We start from the raw sequence: 23709 nt of genomic DNA on the forward strand, positions 1-23709 counted from the left end.
CCAATATTCGATACAATACAATATTACCATTTTTACTCTGAGCAACATTTGCTCTCAGTTAAACAGATCCCTTTTCAGCATACTTAGAGTGGCGTTAAAATTCATACACCTCACGGCACATATAAATACATTATCTCCAAAAAATGGCCTCGACAACAAGCTCAAAACGTCAATAGATACAACACGCAGTGATAACACAAAAATCTATTACGATATGAATGCTGCTATTGGTAGAAATTTAAAAGGACTTTGCTTATTTACCTATTGCTACAATCACATTATTTTAATTCGAATTAGAACAGTTCTATTCAGAGACAATATGTAATAATTTAAATAATCAGATACAACGATCCTTGATAAATGATTAAATCTATACTAGAAGAAAATAATTATTTTTAGCGATTAACATATTTATTTTACTAATATTTTAAAAGAAATGCTTGATAAGTAAGATATATTAATTATGTCGTTTGAATGTATATGAGTATGAAAGTAGGTAGGTAACTAAATTTATTTGTCTGTATGAAGGTCTGCATGAAATTATTTAGTATAAATATATAAGAAAACACCAAATGTATATAGAACTCTATTTTAATACTAATAAAGTTAAACTTTTTGTTATGTATTCTTCTTGTTTATTATTAAAAGTATCTTATTCCCAAATCCTTGGATTCCATCTCATTACCACACTGAAACCTTCAGTGGTAAATGTTTCTACATTGAAGAAATGATAGAATAATGATGCAAGTCTTAAAATACAGTTAAAGCTACAGCAAAAAATGCGTTTTAACATTTTGATGCATATCTTTAATATATTTACATTATAACTAATGAATGATTATAACAATAATACATACAGATAAATTTATTATATTATACCTACCTGATGGCCGAGCGGTTCAAGCTAGCTTAATGTCTGGCAAATACCGATACTGTTTTTCAATTTGTGTTTGGAGTCAGAGTATGTACATAATAGGCTGAGCAAGTGGCTAAGATCCATTTCTTGTAAAAAAAAAATCTGGTAATACAACCTTCACTCTGTGGAGGCCCATGATCGTCTCAGGATCGAATACGGTGAAGTCAGTAATACCTACCTGGTCTATAGAAATGCGCTGCAGTTTAGATTTATATCTAAAATTTCAGAAAAAATTTACCTATTTTAAATATTATTTCTCTAGAAAAACAATTTTTCATATTTCTTCGAAGACATATTTACATATATATGGTTACTTTCTTTTATACTTACTCAATAATTTGATAGTATATAAAGGTGGCGCTAGATTCTTACAATGTGATTTCATTATTTTCGTATTAAAACATAACTAAAGTATATAGAAAATTCTCGTATTTAATTTATATATACGGGTCAATGTAAATGTTGACGTCGTTTAGTATCGAATCTTCAAATCAGTCACCAAATCGAAATGACTTTTGGTAACACAATATAATATAGAAGAATACGAGAATAGTAAACAGTGATGTCTCGTGGGGGTAGGCAGATTGAGCGTCGCTTGGGGGCGGCAGTTACTCGAAGGGCGGCAAATCGAGGAGAATCATTTGGTGTATATAGAAATATGTAGCTAAAATTATTTTGTTGTAATAATTACGTGTAGGACAATAATAGCATAGTAAAAATGGTGTTAAAATAATAAATCTGTGTATTGTTAGCTAAATGGTACAAACCAAATGTGTCAGAAATATTAACCAAATAAGACCTGATTGGGGGACCCAAATATCTAACTTCTAGTTAGTATACGAGTAGGTACATTAACATAATGGTTTATTCGCTTTTATATTTAAATTTAATTTTGTTTGTTTTAGTGGTAAATATTTTGTTAGTAATGTATCCATACAACACATTTCTTAGATATTGGAGTGATGATAAAATATACTGTAAAATAAATGAAGCGGCCGTTTGGCGCTGCCTAGGAGCGGCATTTTGTCTAGGGAAGTCACTGATAGTAAATAAAAAAAAACTCTTCACTTAGACCCTTCTTTGATTCGATCTCCCCCATATTTATGTATGCTAGCGATGGTGTTTTTTTATATGTAAGTATATTTTAAAAGTTTTTGATGATACCTATATTGTGAAAAATCATTTAAAGACAAAAGGTTGTTTCAGTAGGTATTAAAAATGTTTATTTCTTACATGAACAAAATAAATTACAAAAGTATTTTATAAATATAATTTACCCACAATTTTTTTATTATTATTATCAGCCATTGTTGGTAATACTGTTTATTTTTTTGTTAAATTGAATACAATATTATAATATAAATAATAGTATGCATTTTAAAATATCTCTCTAGCAGTAAATAAAATTTGTTTTTAATTTAAATACAAAAAAATGTTTAGAAAAATCACTAATTCAGTAATACTTAACCTAAGATTGTAGTTCTGTATTGGTTTGAACAAAACATAATGCGTACCAAAGTATAAAATTGTTATGTTACATGTTGTTTTTTGAAGTTATACAAAATACTATATATCCAAAAATATATTTTATCTGCCGACTTTTTGGTACATTTAGTAAAGAAGAAATGAACCATGTCAACACATAATTGAATATTTTGACTACGTAATATCAAATAATGTCAATTTCAAAATAAAATTTGACTGGCACTTACTATATGTTTTACAGTACAATACAGATTTCATTTATACCTAAATCTAAGATATCACATTTCACTTTAATGATCATCAGTATTCCCAATTGATATAATGTCTCCCGACCCTGGCAACGACGGTGTCTTCTGGCGCCACGAACACCGGATTACTGAAGTCGACGATAAAATATTCCGGTCTCTCGGCGCTCATAGTGTCTATCTGGTGTTGGAACATTCCTGCAATTAAAAAATATGTTGTTAAAAATCGATTGAAATTAAGCTATCAAATCTTAATTGTGGGTGTGACCAAGAATCGACTACATAAAATAAAATAATGAATGATAATTACTTCGTGTGATTTTTATACAAAATAAACCCCGTTACTTTCTATTAATACACAATAAGTGCTCGGCCGTAGTGGTTTCGCGGGCGCGGCGCGGCGGCGTCTTGCGAAGCTCAAACGTATAACCGTGTGTATTATGCCCCAAAAAAGATACTGTCTACGAACATTTCACACACGGTTATACATTTGAGTTTCGAAAGACGCCGCCGTGCCGCGCCCGCCAAACCACTACAGCTGAGCACTAAGAAAACATGCCTTTACAAATACTATCATTCACCAATACTTTAATAATTTGAGGGTAGTAAGCAGAGGGGGAATAATGTACAATTTAGACTGTACATTATTCCTTAGTACCTACTTAGATATTATGACTGTATGAAAGATAAAAATGAAATAGTAAGAATTGCATTGGTTTCGTTGATATATTATTTTTCTAACATTGTAACTTGGTTACAGGACTTGTTGCAGAAGTTTTGGGTTACTGAAAATTAAGTTCAACAAAGAAATACACAATCTAACCCAAAATAAAACAATTTTTCTGTAGAGTGTTCCTTACCTATGTAACAGTCTCGATATGACCAAAAACCTAATATCTGAAAATTTGTCATTACTATGGTTATTGCTTCACAAATTTATAAACCAAATGGACGTGACAGAAAGATTGTAAGGCATAAAGCCCATTGACGCAGCGAGTGCGGCGCTCGCGCAAAATTTCTACAAGTGGCGCGTAAATCATCGAAAATACAACGTAATCAAATACGCCAGCGCACACTGGACTTGACGATGCCTTCTGCCTCGCCTGCCGCATGAGTCACCTTTTTTCGCTTCTCGGCGATACGATTTAATGAAAATACAAATAAGTCCATTCATTGAACACGGCTACCAAAATCACGCTGCTCGAGGCGTCGTCGATCGACGGGCGAGAAGCAATTATTTAATAACAGAGAAGTCTTTGTTTAATTTTATTCCGTGTCCTATATTTCGCTGGTTGAATAATGTCGTCGTAAATATTAATTACATGCCCCTAAATAATATAATATTTTTATTGCTTTGTTATGAGAGACGCTGTAATAATAATTATTTTGTGCTGCTTGGGCCGCTTATTACATAGGTGAAGGGTAATGCGCGGCAAGAGACGTGTGATTATGGTTATGAATAAACGCTTCATACGCCGACTTCGCCCGCTCGACGCGTTCTATGGGCACTATCGCTAAGAATGGTAGGTTAAGTACCTGAAAAGTTGAGTGTAGAAATGATTTCATCCAAATGCTGCTGATCGAGGGTAGCCTTTATTCTGATCTGGTTAACTGGTTTTTCTACACTCCTCTTAGGTCTTGACTGTGTCCGCACTCGTGAAGTTTTATTGCTACGAGGGAGTAAAGGTAGAGTAAACTCGGTTTCAGACAGAGGAGTTTCATCAGATCCAAACTCCTAGAAATACAAAACATTATAGTATTGTGATTAGAAGATTTATACTAAAAAAATAAAAGGTCTCATTGATAGATCTAATGACGGTAAATATCGCTTGAGAATCGGACTATCTATTGTATCTCAATCAGACGATTCCTGCGTTTCATCATCTTGCAGCTATGCTTCATGATATATAAGCAATCGAGACTTTATATGTTTGACATGGTTAAATGAGGACATGACGCTGGGACAAATACTTATATTTTTTGTCTTTGTCTTTGTCGTAGTATTTGTGTCAAATATTGAAAACAAAATTACTTTCATGTATACACGCAGTAGAAATAATATTAATATTGCCTCCTAATCAATGACATACAAAAATAATCTAAATATCTTCAAAATCAACCAAACTCTTGGCTCTGTCACACATCGTCTCGATTGGAATATGGTCATACATCGAAACTGGGCGCAATGTTGCAATTCTCTTCCGTGCGCATATCCGAGACAGTATGTCATACAGCTAAACGAATTGATTGAAAAAGCAGCTCCTGCACATGTACCGATGGGATATTTTTGGTGTTATACCTACGCCACATGTCAAATGAAATTTGTTGTTTGTGACTATAAGTAAAATGTCGCATTCGCATTGTGTGCGGGTGTACAATTACGTGTATTTTGTGAATACCAAAAATCACATCGGCATATTTGACGTGTTGCAGTCGAGACGAGTTTGTATGTACGACCAGGCTTACATATGAGGTGCATTGCGTCACAGAAAGGGTTTAATATTACATATTTTAGTACCTCCTACAGGTATTCAAAAGGAGGTGTTCGTGACCACTATTTAACCAATTGCTCTAAAATTTGATTTACAAATATAGAATTACTATGGAACACTGGGTCAACCAACAACATTGGCGCTTTTGATAATGAAAAAGTTGAGTAGGTGTATTTAAATAATTTACCAAGCATTTTCCACTGATGCAATAAGCTGTTTTAATCTTGCTACAAGAAGTCCCAAATGGAAACCAGCCTTCTTGACCATTCACCAGATAGAATCGATGCGACACTCCTTCATCCTGACAAGCTATACGGCAAGGTCTATCGGGATCCTCTGAAATATGATCAATATACAGATTAATTATCAAGAACATAAATTATTCTACTATACTTAATTCATTTGATATCTTGAATTGTATATCTGAATCTGATCTAATGGATATAATACAGGGTTGCAGAAGTCTGATGTCATCAATTCGAAAACAGTTTTATCTAAATTCTATATTCTAGAGACTTCTTCATATCCCGTATCCTCCTTCCATCTGGAGAGATACCGTGCTGATATTGTTGTGATTCAATTGCTTTATCGATGAAGCTTCTCCTGGAAGCTCACTCTCGAAACCTCCACTTTTTGACGCCACCAGTGATCACTCTCCTTTCCAGGTTGCTCGAATCTCTTCTAACTATGTGACTGAATAATTGGAGAATGCATCTCTACCAGTTGTACGGGAGACGTTCTTTGATACCAAGCTGTCACAGTATAGAGACATTTGTGTGCAAGGTCTTCCATATAATGTAAAGCATTATTCATCATCATGATATTTTGAATGCGTTAATTTACTTCCTTTCGGATTCTATAGGAGTCCAAGTTTCAATACAGCACAGGAAGTTTTAAAATATCAACGTTTTAATGAGTCGTTTTGTGATGCTGCAGTCTCTTCAGATTTCGTCAGACGACTCACAGCGTTCTTGGTCATTTTTTTTTCTAATTTCCTTTTCGCAGCTACTGTGGCATTGAAATTTGAGTTAAAGTGCGTAAGGCAAGTCTTTCGGTAAGGTTAGGATATATTTATGTGGTTTTCTCAAAGTCTGGGTTTATGTGCAAATGGTTTAGTCTACCGGTGTGGACAAGCGTGTCAGTTCGATCGACAATCATTAATTTCGTCTTCAATTCATTAGCTAGATAAATATAAATTTAAAAAAATAACATATAGGTAGACATATTGCACTGATGTAGCCTACCGAGAGCTGGTGATATTTGCATGCCTACACCTGACAGTCTCCTCACTCGTTCCTTATATTTGGTGCACACGTATGTTGCATGCTCGTGAGGAGTTTTTAGTCGTCCACATCCCTGTAAGAAATTTATGAAGTCAAAATTATGTCATAAAATTTATCAAAAATATTTTCATTAGGAAATAAAAAAATGAGATTGGTCAATTCAGATTGACTCAAAAAAAGTATTCTTATTACCAGTGGCAAGTTTAATAACTTGGAGGCTCAAGGCATTGAGTGATTTTGAGGCCCCCCACGATAAAAAATAGAATAAAAGCCCTAAGTTTCAACTATCAATGCACCTACCAAAAATATCGATGTATATCTATCCTAACATTAAAAATAATTATTATTGAAGATGACAGTGGTGATGCGTAATAATATTACTGATTTATATTTTGTGTATAAGTACGTATCTGTATTTATGTTATAGGTCGCATTGATGTTAGTTGCAGGGATTTTGTTATGCTTTTGGAAATATTTTATACTCAATTTGTGAGAATAGGGTATCTGTTTAAAAGTCATTGTGTGACTGGTATAAACTATTTCGAAGTTGCCCATTTAAATTTTCTGCCGAATCGCTTGCATCATCTGCGTCAAATAAAATTGCCACTGTTTATCACTAAATAAAACGATTGCTTTCTTGCTATTCTTTCCATAATCAATATTTGATCATAAAAATGACAGATTTTAGCAAAATATTCACTTGGTCTTATTGCGATTTCTTAGGCTGTCACAGATGGGGTTTCTCCGCAATCTAAAATAAACGCTTTGCGATGCATTGACGTGGCGACAATTTTATTTGACACAGACGATGCAATCGATTCATCAGAAGATTTAAAATGGGGCCTCGAAACAGTTCAAACCAGTCATACAGGTACTAAATTATACAAGAGTCTTATTAAAATTGCTCACAAATTGAGCATAAAGCTATGAGATAATGTCTTTCTTTCATCGGTTCTACCCATTATGTACACTTGTTTTACAGAATATCGTATTCAGTATTGCCTCTAATATATTCTATGACAGTGGTTATGCTTTGGGTGAAATAGGACAGAGTAATTAATATTTCAGTTAGAGAACTCACCACTTCATCTGGCTTACAGAGCTGAATACTGTTTTTAGGTTGGGTACCCTTGCTTTTGACAAGCCTGATCCCAGATCCTGGAGAAACGCAGTGGTAGTGACAGCCGCTCGCTGGATGCCATTGTGGTCCGCTGGATCTTCGCCACTGACTGCTTCCACTTGATACGTCTTCAATTTCTCGTGCGCAGTGGCCTATATTGCTGGTGTATTCAGAATCGTCTATGTTAGAACATTTAAATTCCTGAAATATTGAAAGATCATTTTAAAAATCTAAATAAGAGCCAATTATTTCTGTCTATTTTAGGCAGAAGAATACATTATTATCCAGTTGCGAAGGGTGGAGGTAGGCTGTAGAGATTCAGATGCATAAAAAATACACATCACACTTGGTCAGTCATGCTAATTTTTTTACAAATCTCAGATGGCGTGTTTAGTTTTTTAAAATCCAAATAAACCCTGACTTAACAAAACCGTAATAGATAAAAATATGCCAATAAATCATACATATTTTAGATATTTTATAGATAGAAGAATACTTTAAAAAAACTACCCAACGCCATCTGCAATTTGTATAATTAGTTCAATGAAAACAAATAAGTATGACCGATAAAGTTTAGTGTGCACTATTTATGTCGGATCTCCATAGCCTATCTCCATCCTTTGGCATCCCTATTAATTGGTCTTATCTTACTGAAGATGTTTATAGAATACAATGTATTTTAAAGACATACAAACATAACAATCGGGAAGTTGTTTCAATAGAAGAGATGGAAGAATTGATTGATTGAAATTTTATGTATGGTCTTTCATGAAACATATTATTATGACAAACTACGAACTCTCAGGAAATTTGACAATGACTCTCAGACAATGTTTACATAATTATTTGTATCAGCGGGTCTATTCTATGCACAAGGCGACTATCGACCGCTACAGTGATAAAGTGATAGTATTTATTACATATTTGTATTAAGGTGTTATAATTGTTACAATAAGTAAGCCATCTCAACAGTCAAAACTGTCTATCTCGCTTTAAATTTTATCACAGCCAAGAGAGGTGCTGTTAAAATATAGCACTTATTGCAACAATTACAACCAACTTATTGTAATTGTTACAATAAGCGCTAATATATTGATAAAAGTGTACCCTAAGTTTGATAGTATTTATCACTTTATCACTTTAGCGGTCGATAAGTATAGAATAGACCCACAGGTATTGGACAGACCTGAATGAAAACGGATGATGAAGGAAGTCCCATAAATAATTAAAGTATCAAGAATACGTAGAAGATGGTTAAAGATTTATTTACAATTAAATGTTAACGTTGTTGAATACATACCACACATAAACCACTGATACAATGCATGGGCTTTTTGCCTAATTTGGTTAGACATGTAGTGCCATCCGGAAAAGTCCAACCGCGGCTTTTCAATCCGCCTCCTCTTGTATGACACCAAACGGAACATGCATCGGTAGCTATTAACCAAAAAGAATTTTTTACATTTATACAAAAACAGATAATTATTATTAAAATAAAATAATTATCAGTAATTGGTACCAGCGACATCTGTGAATATTGCCAGTACAGAGGAAATGACTATTCTTTCTGTCAATAACAATTTAATACTTGTCGAATTGTAAGAAAAAGTATAAAATAGAGATACAGTTTTATATAGTAATTTGTTTCATTACCATCAGAGTTGTATCTTTGAAATCCAGTGCCAATTAAATCTGGATCTACTTCTCTTGCTCTGATGCAGATTTGATCGGAGAATTCACTGATTGTCATTCGAGGAACATTTAAACACTGCAAAGATACAATCACATTCATAATTATTCATATTTTTAATTTGATCGAAAATATCATATTATAATGAGAAAAGCACAATATCTCCAACTTTATGAGATGGTAAATCATTTAATCTAACCTGTGAAGCCATGCAGGTCCTATATTTCTTAGAATGTCCATCACAATAGTCGCCACCATTTTCTGGTCTGTAAATAAAACAATTTTATTTTATAGTTTCCTATTTTATGGACGATCGCTCGGTACCTTTTATGGCATATTATATTTCTTCAAAGCACTCCCCTCTGACAAAAATGGATAGATTGATCTTTTTTATATGACTAAAATATGTAGTGTTTTTTTTTTACTATTTTAACTATTGTTGGAATTAAAAGGAACAAATAATGAAAGAGTGACTCATTGTTTGTTAAACAAAAGAAAATAATAAAAAGTGACAGTGAAATAATAATTATGTACTCATTCGTTTTTAGAATAATGAAAAAGCAGTAAACTGCATTACCGCTCGAGATTTAATTTATTATTTTCGTCAATTGATGTCACTACAAACTTAACGTGCGATGTGTTATATTTTACTTATTATTATAATAATTATATTATGTCATTTTTATTTGTTGAGAATTCGCTCCTTGTACACTTCTCTGTTGTACTTACCTATCTAAATATTATGATATCCACCCAATTACTGAAATATGTAGGTTATGCAATGACATTATTAATGGACAACGCACTCAGTACAGTAGCTAGCAAGTAAATTCGCGCATAGCGACATTCGCACGTGTATAAGTAGACGTCACGCAATTTCCATTATGCGATATCACGCATCGGGAATTTATAGCAATATCAGCTTTATTGTAATGGCGTTAGAACAGTGTTTCTAGTTTCAATGTTAATTTGAGCGAACCCGTTCGAACCGAACCATTCGGCAGACCTGACAAAAAGCATCGGAAATTTATAGCAATATCACCTTTATTGTAATGGCGTTAGAACAGATTATGCCATTCGGCAGACCCGACAAAAAAGTGAGTGTCATTTTTTTTCCAGATGCTTCGTCCATATTAATGTCATTGAGGTTATGTAATAACAGTATACATCATATTCAAAGTGCAGACCTGGGTTGATCACATCTCCTGCTGGAGACGGTGATGCCGCTGCTTCCGGCGCTCAGTCTTCCCGAGTCGCTGTGAAGGCATCCCGAGGCGCAGTCCAGCCAGTCACTCCACTGGCCCCACGCTCCTGCCAGCGGCGTCGCAACTGGTGCAACGACGCCAGTACTCGCCTCTCTCCCACCACGCCCTGCGCAACGCCCACCTCTGCACCACTGGAAGGAAATGTCAAAATGATACATGCAGCTTGCATTTTAATATTTAAAACAATAAAAAAACGTTTTAATTACTGTAGAGTATTAGACTAACAACGTGACATGTATTTTATCTCGGGTTCGTATCACAAAAATAAGGACCTACTTATATGAATTTGAGTCCACGGCTTGTATATTGCGATGACTCTTCTCATTCGTCTAAATCTATAATGGGCAATCTAAATCCATTGCAAGCTTTGTCTCTATTCCTATTGCCTAGGCCCTAGAGCCTTCAGGAGTCAATTGGTGAATTGAGACGGGGCAGATAATGTTTTTAGTCAAATAGGTAGTAAAAAAACCTAATATATTGCATCTATAGGTGGCTATAATTAAAAAAAAAACAAATGAATGAATTCTATTGACGAATGTTGATTGACTCAAACGACGATAAAAATATAATAAACACAACACACGACAAGCTGTCAGAAATCGATGATCACAATGAATAGATTCATATTTGGAAATTATAAATGCGTTGATATTGAATTTTATATAAATGTTTAACAACAAAAAGCATTTCAGGCTCGTAACCTACTGGGATTTCTTCCAGTGTCACGCCAGACGTATACATAATATTCATATAAGTAGGTATTACGCTTGTTTAATTTTGCAGTCTTATGTCATACTACTCTGATAGCGAATACGAATATGCAAGGAAAAACCTTGATACCTACTATGCATGGCCATCTAGCACCTGTTTCTTCTTTAACTATCAAAATTCTGACAAAGAATATTACCCAAGTCATGAACTCAAATGTGATTTGACTGAATTTACATGACTTAAGTTAAGAGTACCCATGTAATAGGTAAGTAACAAAATCTAATACAAACGGCGGTAGAATCTAATAGTGCAAGAACGTAGTGGTCGCGCGGCGGCGGCGCGGCGGCGTCTTGCGAAACTCAAACGTATAACCGTATGTAAAATGTTCGTAGACAGTGTCTTTTTTGGGGCATAATACACACGGTTATACGTTTGAGTTTCACAAGACGCCGCCGCGCCGCGCCCGCCGAACCACTACGGCCGAGCACTAAGTGAAGAGATCTTCACATTGGGGTATTTTCTAAGTGCAATACAATTTGTCTTTGTGGCGGTCAGGTCAGACGGTCTGATATGCCCAACAGCAGGTTAAACCGACTTGAGCAGCTCTTATCCTTCTGAAAACATTTTAGGACATTCCTATAGGATGTGGTTTGCATCCTGTATTTCTGCGCCATGGTCAAAGGAGAAGCTACGTATGTATACCTTATGATCTCCACATTTGGTGCCTTCCAGAGCAGGATGCGATGTCCAGGTGTAGCGTTCCCGCCGGCAATGGAGATCCCGACATACTTCGGAAATTGCTTGTTGAGTTGCATGTCTACTCTCTCTTCCATACTTCAGCATACCTTTAAAAGAAAATCAGTAACATAATCATCATGTGAGTATTTTCTGATACCCTAAAAAATAAGAGATAAAAAACAGTAAATGGCGATGATGGGCGTTAACTACGAATTAAATATGACATTATGAGATTTAAAATTAAAATTAAGATTAGGTAGGTATCTACAGATAGTGACATTGTTAATTTGATGAACTAAGTGCATATTATTTTCATAATTCTTGTTTATTTCGACAATAGTCAAATTGAGTTTTTAGTTAGCCACGAGATTCGAATCGGCAACGACGACTTTAGAGACAGAAACTACCCCATTATAGGGTATAAATGCATTTCAATAAAATCAGATTGAATATAATATGTAGTCCCAAATATTTAGTATCTAAGTATAATTGATAGGCGTGATTGATTTCTCCTTGTTTCCGGTTTCAAAACTTAGTAAATTTCCTTCCTTGAATCATTTGTACAATTTACAAAATATTGCGATTTATGAAATCATAATGACAAAGCAGATATCCTTTCTACATACTCCTCTGCTACACATAGCATTACCTATCCTAACTTGCTCTGCATGTTAGAGCTATTACAGAAAATATCAATGTGGAATTGAGTATATTACATTGCTGATCTGCTCCGAACCTCTCTCCTGGTAACAGTCCTTCTGCGCTGTGGTCCAATTGTCCAGCTGAACTACCATGGTCTAGCAAACATCTAGACTGTTGAGTACTGAAATAGCCATAAACATAATTTGTTTAAAGAAATCGGGTCAATACCATCTTATAAAGGAGAGTTTTTTTACTAAAACTCTTCGTAAGATTAGCAACAATTATTTTAGTATGATGTATACTAATATCGATTTATGTAAATAGTACACTAAAATATTTGACATATTATACCCAAAAGCCTATATTATCAAGAATGTACATACTCTAAGAAATTTTGTAAATATCTTCGACTACACGCAGACCACGTGATTTTTCCACTGCCTAGTGTTGGAGACATTATAAAGCTGCTGGGATCGCATTCATTCTCAGCCAACGGTCCATCGTGTCTCATCCCCAAACTGAAAACAGAATGAGCACAATTAATATTCATTTAATAATTATTTTTTAAGTAAAAATGTTTCAACCATAAATTAATAGGGTTTCATCTTCTTCTTCTTCTTCGATGGCGCTACAGCTCAAGTCGAGCCCTGGCCTCCTTCACCGCCGTCCTCCACCGCCGTCCTCCAGCCGGAACGGTCCTCCGCACGTCTTTTCCAGTTCTTGATTTTTAGCAGCTGGTTGGCATCTTTTGTAATGTTGTCACCCCATCGTGTGCGTGGCTTTCCCACTGACCTTTCCCCCCCTGGATTTCCTTCGAGGATCTTCTTCGGTATCCTTGACTCAGGCATGCGCTTGACATGGCCTGCCCAGTTTAGCCTCTGGAGTTTTATGAAGGTGGAGAGTTTTGAATCTTGGTATAAGCGGTATAGTTCCGTGTTGTTCCTAATTCTCCACTCCCCACCATCATCCATGGGTCCGTAGGTATATCCGACTCAGGATCTTTCTCTCAAAGCAGTCCACCATTTCAGCTGCTTTCATATTAAGTGTCCATGACTCGCACCCGTATGCAACGACTCTGCGTATGACGGTCTTATAGAGCCGGGTCTTAGTTTTTTTGTGGACATTTATGGATTTGAATATGGGCAGCAATGATAAGTACGATTTATTTGCAGCGGTTATTCGGGCTTTTATTTCTTCCAGTTCCATCTAACTAACGTCAATTAAAGGCAAATGATGATATATTGTGAAATAAATGAAAATGTGAAGAAAGAGTCTTGACTTTTTACACAATTATTTGTATTCTTGTGAGCATTATAAATATAATAAGTACACTCAAAATGTAGTGACAACGTGATATTATTAACAACGATTGGATTAATATTTTTTGTTCAACTAACTTATTTTTCATATAATAGATAATATATCGGCGCATAACGTATGGATAAAACGGAATAATTTGATATATGAATAATCAGTATGCGAAATAATAGGGTTTGATAAAAATTTTAAACGGAAACCCGAGGAAATAAAACATCCGAAAGATAGATCCAAAGGATCGTTGGATCAACGAAATATGTAGTTAATTAAGAAAGTTAAACGTAACGATGCGGTGCTCTGACCGAGAAACATGCTTTCGTGCTTTCATTCAGCTGTGACTTAGTATAAAAAAAACCGTAAAACACTGCTAATTAAACTTCAACCTTTGATAAGCAACACCAAATGACCAGAAAAATGTATAGGTACAGAAGTTAAGCAAAATTATATTACATTTTATTTGGAAATAAATAAGATGATTTTATTAAAATATGTACCTAGGCTATTACTTACTTATGCCCAATTTCATGTGCCACTACATAGACGCTTTCAAAATGTCTTCCTTCGTTGACTGTACAGCTGCTGGTAACAGTGCACATCCCAGCAACGGGTGCTAATCCTGTAAACATAAAGTAAAACGTATATCAATACAAAACAAACGTGAAAGAAGAATTTTGTTAATTTAAAAATCGAATTTTTGAAAATCGAAACAAAAAACTTCAAATTTGGTACTTATTTGGTGTATTTGGTGTTCGATTTGTTTGTTATATACTTGCAAAGCTCAGACGGTCAAATGAAATAATAAAAATTAAACTTGTAGTAGGTACCTATGCAAGATATTAGGATAATAAATGTCTATATTGTCACACCATAGGCGATAAACGGGCTTTACGATACTTTTGAAAATTATTTTTCTACCACGAGTCTGATAAGTTTTGTATTAAACTTCTATAATATAAAGTATATGAGTGAATTAATAATTCAAAAACCGAAATGCAATATTTTATTTTTCCAATTTCATGAACTGGAGCTACGATCCGGTGCGCTCCGGCCATTTCAAGCCCTGATTTTTTTTTTTAAAGAAACTATGAGATATGGTATGACTATGCTCACCAACAACTTGGCTGCTGACTTTTCCATGCTTACTGACAACGTATAAATCGAGTCCTGTCAGAATAAGAGCATGATCCCAATGCAAAGGATCAGTATCTCCGGTTGGATTTTCCAGTCGCTGCCAGGCACAGAAGTTACTCAGGAACCTGTCAATGTCATGTGGCCTCTTAAGCGCTGCTGGATCCTCGTGCAGAATCTCCAGCCTCTTCAGCACAAAGTTAACAGTCTGACCCAGAGTAGGGTCATGGTATAAAAGCTGGACAGCGTTTATCATTGCCAGTACGAATCTGACCAGTTCTCTTTCGGTGTCTTTAGGGTAATTCACAGTCATGTGTTTATGTAAGTCTCTGTCCACGAATACAGCAGTTTCAACAAAAACAGCTGGAATTAAAGACCTTTTTCTACGATTCTTCTGATATAAATTAATATCGTCATTATTGAATAATGCCGATGAATTGAGTAATAACTCATAAGGAATAACATTATCTTTGTCAATTGTTGCAGCATTATTTAGTTGAATATTATATTCGCTGCGGTACATATCATTCGGTTTTCGTCTATATTTACTCCACCTGTGAACTTTTCGTATATTCTCTTGGACTAGATTGTTTTTGGGTACATCATTTAATGTTAATTTCTCTGTGAAGTTCTCAGCGTCTGGGAGTAAAAATTGGTTCTTCTCTCGTGGCGATCGGCGAACAATGACATGATGGTGATCTTCGTGGGTTGAAAATCTTTCTGGCAATGGATGTATTGTGTAGAAACTATTATTGTAGGAAACTATACCTCTCTGAAAGCAGAAAAAATACAAATTAATATAAATTAAAAACAGTTAGACCGGTAGTATAAGGTGATACATCAGTGAAACGGCAAATAATTTTCAACTATAGGCGCGGCGAAATTTTGGACTCACTCGCATTCTGAGAGAGAACGTCGAGCTGGAAGCACGTTCACTTTGTTTCGTGATGGCGACGGGCGTATTAATTCTTAAATCGTGTAAAGATGACTAAAAACGTTACCCATTTACTTTAAAAAGAAAACATGTCAATGAATATATTATTATTGTTACTAATAGAACAATAAACAGAACATAAAATGGACGTATGTTGGATTTATATGACAAATTATATTTCGTATGGCATGCGTCATTTGCAGCCGCGACCCGCAATCCGCGCATCGCCTAGCCACGATCTTTTTAGACCGTGCCTCAACTGAGGTACAACCTTAATAAGTGAAAGATATGAGTTTAAATTCTGTTTGTTTCTGAGGTTTTACAAAATGATGTAGGTATTTTCAATAATAAAGAGTGCTAAATTCTTACATATTGAGTAGGTGTATTCATTCAGTATTACATGAAAAATGTTTATTATTGAATATTCAGTGATATTTTTTGGAGTCTGAAAAGTAACGTGATGGTTATTTTTATTGTATAGATCTACACGTGGAAATTTTGATAAAGATAAATATGCAATGCGAAATGGATTGCATCTGCTTTATTATTAGCATTAGAAATATTATGATCAAACTTACTTTCACAATACATTATGTTATGATTCACGGACAATTTACCGTAGCGAATTCATTTAGGTACACACCCAATTCACAGCGACGACAATTCACCGTGAGTACAGTTCCCTAAGAGATTCTATGAATTACGAGTATTATCATTAAGCCATTTTTTTTAGAAATAAAACGAAGGAATGGTTTAATGTCATTTCGATATTTTTATAAATTTTTACTGCTGTTTATTAAAAAATAAAACTATTTTTTTTTTAAATCTCTCAGTGAATTTTCCTCGCGATGAATTATTTTTATGGTGTATTGCCCTCACGGTGAATTGTGCGTACTAATTAATATATTATAAATATTCGTATGGGCTCCAAATCCACAGAAGAAGATTCTTTTTAACACATTATTTGGGTCTAATATTTTAAATCTTACAAAATGTTTTTTCATCAAAAAAGAAATATACGCTACTAGGTACCTATTAGTACTTGTTTTTGTGAAGCTACGTATATTTGAACGCTGATTTCAAATTCAAAATGATTTAAATCATTCACGCAATAAAAATTGATGCAATAAATTAAATATGTAAACAAAATAACACTTTCAAAACTTAAAACAAATATATTTAATTATTTTACCACTCCTCCGCAAAATGATATTGCAGCCTTCTCACTCCTGTAGAGACATCCCTCAATATCGCCAAGAGACGGAAGATCGGAGACTGGCTCACTTCTGTTGGCCCACCTTCTGACGAACAAGAAGTGAGGATCTAAGATATCAACGGTTCTCTTCAGCTTCACGTCGAGGGTGTTGGTCAGCACGTCGGAGTCGATCGACACTTTGCTGTGCAAGTCGCGTTTCCGACGCCGGTGGTATTTTACCGTACCCAAGGAAAAATTGTTTTCTGCAAAAAACAAACGTAGCATATTGGTAAATCAGATAATTTAAATTGATGAAGACACTATGTGAGACAAAAATAGAGTCATATTAGGTGAAACTACCCCCTTACCTGGGAATAATACCACTAAAAAGGAGGCTTTGAATATACATAGTAACTAGGTACTAGTCACTAGTGGCTAGTAATAGCATACTAAAAAATAACACACGTACAGTCCGTACTAGGGAATCCAATCCCGAGCCAAAATTCTGATCCCGGGATTTCGGGATTACAATTCGACAATCCCGGGATCCCGGGACTGGTCCCGGGATTGGCATTTTTTTCCATTGTTAATATAAAATTTTTATATTTACAAATAACATTGATAAAATCGGTCAAAAATAAATCTAGTATAATTTATACTATTTAAGACATTTATTGTTAATATTGTATAGTTCAATCTTGGAAATACACAAGTTTAATGGAGTAAATATTATTGTAATATAAATAATAATGTGAATTTAATATGAGATTGCTGTTTCTGATAGTAAAGACATAATGAATGGATTAGCGAGATTTAAAATAGTAAAGCAAATAATCATGGCGTACTTATGGCCTTTCCGCTTCATAAATCTAATTAGTCAGCCAAATATGAAAATGCCGTAAAACGTATGATATCATGGTGGAATTACTTTGTTAAAAGTGGGAAGCATTGTTTTTTCTAATCTTTCTGATTTTTAATAATTTATGTGAAAAAATAAAATGAATCGGCAACCTACACATGGGTATAAATCAAACTTCATTCAAACTCAGTTTATTTCTAATGTAGTTATTTTTTATTAAAAGTATTTTTTCTGTTATATTTTCGCTTTTATTTTATTTTCCATAAAAATTGATAAAAAAATCAATCCCGAAATCCCGGGATTATGTTTATCAATCCCGGGATTCATATGTATTGAGAATAGCTCGGGATCCCGGGATCCCGGGATTCGGGATCCCGGGATTGGAATCCCTAGTCCGTACAGACCTACAAACTTATCTTAAGAATGGATGGGGGAGCCACGAAAGCCGTCGAAACTACCGAGATTGAAGACTCGCAACTGGACAGAATCGGACATTAGAATGACGTTTTCAAAATGGCGTCCACATAGTAGTTCGCGCTTCCATTTTGACCCTTCTTTAGATACGTTTGTAGGCCTGTACATGCTGTGCTACGGTCGCCATCTTGGAAAATGGTAGATGATTTTTCGTTTTTCAGCCATATCTCATTACTTAACACAATGATACTCAACCTTTTTTTTCTTCGGGCCAAATACCTACATACAGTGGCGATTCTCCCTTGAGAGCGTTGGAGCGGTGCACACCCACCCACTCAATTTATGCGAAAAGACTTTTTTTAAATGAGTATTTAATTTATATTTGATTAATTAAAAGTGTTCTGATCTATTACCGTAGTCATTAATTCATATACAAAAACAAATTCTAATATGTGTTTTTAACCGGCTATTTTAAATAATAATATTATATGTTGATGTGAGCGATATTCGCCATCGCTCGACCAAAGCGCCCAGTAATCTAATTTCGATTTCTTTGCAATGAGAAAGAGCGTCGTCTGGCGCGTGGAACAGCAATACGTAAATATTTTTTCTACGTGCTCGGGAGCGACAGTTCAAGTCGCTCTCGGCCCGAACGCAGATTCAGCCCGTATCAGACGTACAATTATTGTATGACAATTTTTATTCAATATTATTATAAAAATAAATTCTTTTCACAGTACGCATTTAAATTTCTGCACATGTTGACAACATTTCTCAAATTTAGGCGAAGTACAATTTAAAAATAAACTTCAAGTTTTTTTTCAGTTTGATAACTAAATTCACAATGTTTATCAATTATGATATCTCTTCAAACTAGCTCTGTAATACGTCTGACTTTTGAGATCAAAATAAACTCAAAAATGAATTGTCTGTTATTTACAGCTTGGATAATTTTTATAATGCTGATGGCGCCTCAGCATTATAAAACATTTTAATCGAAAAAAATCTCATTGACACATTTACGGAAACGGTTTTACTATTAAATTTAATTTTTACTATTCCGATGACATCAGTGGAAAGCGAAAGATGTTTTTTCACACTCAAACGGATCAAGTGTTTTAGTAGAAACACCATCGCGCAATCAAGATTGAACGCATTATGTATGCTCAGTATCGAAAAAAGAATGATACAAGAGATTCCTGACTTCAACAAACGCGTAATTGAAAAATTTGTGTCGATGAAAAACAGAAGAATGGATTTCTCATACAAATGAACAATAAATCTCGGTCACTGCCAGATACGAGATATTTCGGTACTACTAATAATTCGGTCAAAACAAAATAGTTTGTGTTAAAGTTTAAAATCCATTTTTTTTTCAAGAAAAACTGTTTTTAGAGGTACAACAAATAATAAATAGTGAGTTATTTATTATTTCTTTTAAATGTACTAAATTAAAAAAACCAATAGTTTTTTTTTTTGATTTTTTGGTGAAGTTTTGATGAAGGCAAATGCCTTTTTACGGCAGTCAAAAGGTGAAAAAAGTGAACTCCCAGTAAAATAACTCACCGGTCGCCACTGCCTACATATATTTGTAAAGTAACGCGGGTAATAATTTAGAAACCGCACACAACTGACAAAAGTTACATCGCAATCGGATGAATGGTATAGGAACGCATACGAATAGTAGAAGAAGATGATTTTCTAATAATTCAGAAACCTTTGTGGGCATGCGCATGACAACTCACCAAAGTTTCATTGCAATCGGATTAATGGTATAGGAACGCATACGAATAGAAGAAGAAGAAGATGGTTGTACTAATTCAGAACTCTTTGCAATCGTGCTCACAACAACTGGTCAACATTTCATCGCAATCGGATGAATGGTATAAGAACGCATACAAATAGAAGAAGATAGAATAGAAGAAAAAAGAAAATAGTTGTAACAATTCAGAGACCTTTGCGGCGTGAGCACAACAGTTGATCAAAATTTCATTGCAATCGGATGAATGGTATAGGAACGCATACGAATAGAAGATAGAATAGAAGAAGAAGATGGTTGTACCAATTCAGAAACCTTCGCGGGTGTTGGCACAATTACTGACGAAAAATTTGTTGCAATCGGATGAATGGAATAGAAACGCATACGAATAGAAGAATATAGAATAGAAGAAGAAGAAGAAGAAGAAGAAGAAGATAGTTGTACTAATTCAAAAACCATTGCGGGTGTTACCACAACAACTGACGAAGGTTTCATCGCAATCGGATAAATGGTATAGGGACCATACGAATAAAAGAAGATAGAATGATGAAGAAGAAGAAGAAGATGGTTGTACTAATTCAGAAACCTTCGCGGGTGTAGGCACAATTACTAACGAAAATTTTATTGCAATCGGATGAATGGAATAGGAACGCATACGAATAGAAGAATATAGAATAGAAGAAGAAGAAGAAGAAGATGGTTGTACTAATTAAAAAACCATTGCGGGTGTTACCACAACAACTGATGAAGGTTTCATTGCAATCGGATGAATGGTATAGGGACCAAGAATGAAGAAGAAGAAGAAGATAGTTGTACTAATTCAGAAACCTTTGCGGGTGTTGGCACAATTACTGACGAAAATTTTATTGCAATCGGATGAATGGAATAGGAACGCATACAAATAGAAGAATATAGAATAGAAGAAGAAGAAGAAGAAGAAGAAGAAAAAGAAGATGGTTGTACTAATTCAAAAACCATTGCGGGTGTTACCACAACAACTGATGAAGGTTTCATCGCAATCGGATGAATGGTATAGGGACCATACGAATAAAAGAAGATAGAATAAAGAAGAAGAAGAAGATGATGATTTTTCTAATTTAGAAACCTTCATGGGTGTGCATACAACCACTTGCCAAAATTTCATTGCAATCGGATGAATGGTATAGGAACCATACGAATAAAAGAAGATAGAATGAAGAAGAAGAAGAAGATGATGATTTTTCTAATTCAGAAACCTTTATGGGTGTGCATACAACTACTTACCAAAATTTCATTGCAATCGGATGAATGGTATAGGAACCATACGAATAAAAGAAAATATAATGAAGAAGAAGAAGATGATTTTTCTAATTCAGAAACCTTTATGGGTATGCATACAACCACTTACCAAAATTTCATTGCAATCGGATGAATGGTATAGGAACGCATACGGGACAGACACACAGACAGACAGACATACAGACAGACAGACATTCATTTTTATATATTAGTATAGCCTATACTCTTCCCGCAAGTGCAAGCAATAAGTTTACAAAGTTTTATCGCAATCGGATGAACGGTATGGCTGCGCATTAAATACGAACAAACAAACACACAAATATTAATTTTTATATATTAGATATATTTTTTAAATTATTCAAAAAACCTCTCATTCATAAAATTATCAATTATATACGCAGAATATCAACTGGCGGGCAAGACAAAAACCTCTTATAAACAAATAGAAGAAAGTGAAATTAAATTCTTCCGCAAAAGTTATGCATATTGTCTTTTTGAATTTAGAACAAAATAATTTATTGTTACACGGTTCTGTAAATCTACTGTCATTCACTGAGCAAACCGCATCGACAGTATAGAGCGTTTCCTCAATGTATTCCAGTCACACTTCGACTCTATTTTTGATTCTATTAAACAAATAATTAATTTAGGAAAAGGAATGAAAAAATACAAATAATGTATGGAATATAACTTTCTACGATGATATTAGAAGAAATGTTTGTTTTTGATATTATTTCCATATATAAAAAAAGAGGATAGCATGGTGCGATCGCCATAAACGGACACTTCCAGTTCTAATTATCAGGATCGTTAGGTTACGTTCTCAAGAACTTTTCAACTACTTTTTGGTAAAACAGATTAGTGGTTCGGATACTGGCAAACGGTGCCAGTTAGATTCTAAAATTAAATTAAACTAATATTTTTGAATTAAACCTCGTCTAAAACAAACCAAAATATTTAACAATGTACCATTCTAATTATTGAACATACATAATTCTGAAAACACTGATGATAAAATATAACCAATAGAAAAAATCTTTTTCAAAAAAGTAAGACACCCGGCAGGAATTAAACCTGCGTCTCTTAGGTATCGCGCCCTGTGCATTACCACTAAGGGTGGAGGTCCGACAAATTAATATAGTGCACACATTTTCATTCATACTTGATTTTTCCATATAATTAAGAATACATATTACATAATAATATGGTGTTGATTGGTTTTTAAAATTCAATTAAGTAAGCCCTACCTAACCAAACCTTAATATATAAAAAAAACATTATTCTATCAAATCTATAAGATATCTAAAATTATATTTGTTTAATTGGGATACTTTGATAGAAGAATATATTTTATCTATAAAGGTTTCGTTGGGCAGGGTTTATTTGTATTTAAAAAAATTACTCAATCAGCAATTTGTATTCTTAGTTCAATGAAAACAAATAAATAATATGTCTGACAAAGTTTAGTGTGCACTATTGTTGATGTTAGATATACATAGCCTACCTTTACTTTTCACCACTGTGTAGGACTGTAGAAAGATCTAGTCGAAGCCTTCATCAGGAAGTGAATCGACTTAGAGTGGGTTATGAAGATGACAATGACACTAATTTTAGATAGATTTTTCAAACAACAGCCGGAATCCGTATGTCAAACGAATTTCGCATTGTAATTTGTAATGTTATGTACCTAATGTAAAATGTAACCATGAATATTCTTATGAGATGCGCTCTGTGTTCGGAGATGCGTAACTGAAACTCTATTATTCCGTTAGCTATAACCAGCCACCCAGTGGCGTACGTAATAACTTGGTATTTATTATTTTTATATTTAGTTTTTTTATACAGCCATTTAAAACGATAAATAAATGTATGAATTTGTATGGAAAAGAAATTCGGAATCTGCAATATAAAAATATAAATACAATATAAATTTATGTTATTATTCTATTATGTCAAGTTTTTTTTGAATATTTCCGATCCTAATAAGATCAGACACAGAGTGAAAGTTTGTATTAACAGATTTATGTTTTTACGAGAAATGGATGTTAGTCACTTGCCCAACCTATTAGGTCCATACTATGACTCAAATACAAATTGAAAAACAATATGTATATTTGCCAGACCCACAATTCTAACCTGGGATTAACGACGTTATAGGCTGACGCTTAAGCCTCTCGGATATTGTGGGGCTTAAAGTAGTTGTATTTTTTTTTAAGTTACATTACTAACGTTTTATGA

At 34.3% G+C, this 23709-nt stretch overlaps 1 protein-coding gene across 1 annotated transcript; it reads right to left on the bottom strand.

Annotated features, from left to right (window-relative positions):
* Window positions 1-2701: 2701 nt before the first annotated feature.
* On the bottom strand, window positions 2702-18621 carry LOC147074522 (A disintegrin and metalloproteinase with thrombospondin motifs adt-1-like). The gene is made up of 16 exons (XM_085943969.1): window positions 18585-18621; window positions 17159-17424; window positions 15015-15804; window positions 14415-14520; window positions 12971-13105; window positions 12662-12768; window positions 11910-12052; window positions 10419-10627; window positions 9431-9497; window positions 9195-9309; window positions 8842-8978; window positions 7503-7742; window positions 6383-6494; window positions 5326-5474; window positions 4183-4381; window positions 2702-2844 (listed from the first exon to the last, which is right to left on the bottom strand). Exons 1-16 carry the CDS (start codon window positions 18619-18621, stop codon window positions 2702-2704), a joined length of 2955 nt encoding a protein of 984 aa, XP_085800095.1.
* Between the last annotated feature and the right edge of the window lie 5088 nt (window positions 18622-23709).

Source organism: Rhyacophila brunnea, unplaced genomic scaffold, assembly GCF_057557595.1.
Source record: "Rhyacophila brunnea isolate RB1 unplaced genomic scaffold, BYU_Rbru_1.0 scaffold_16, whole genome shotgun sequence".
NCBI lineage: Eukaryota > Metazoa > Arthropoda > Insecta > Trichoptera > Rhyacophilidae > Rhyacophila > Rhyacophila brunnea.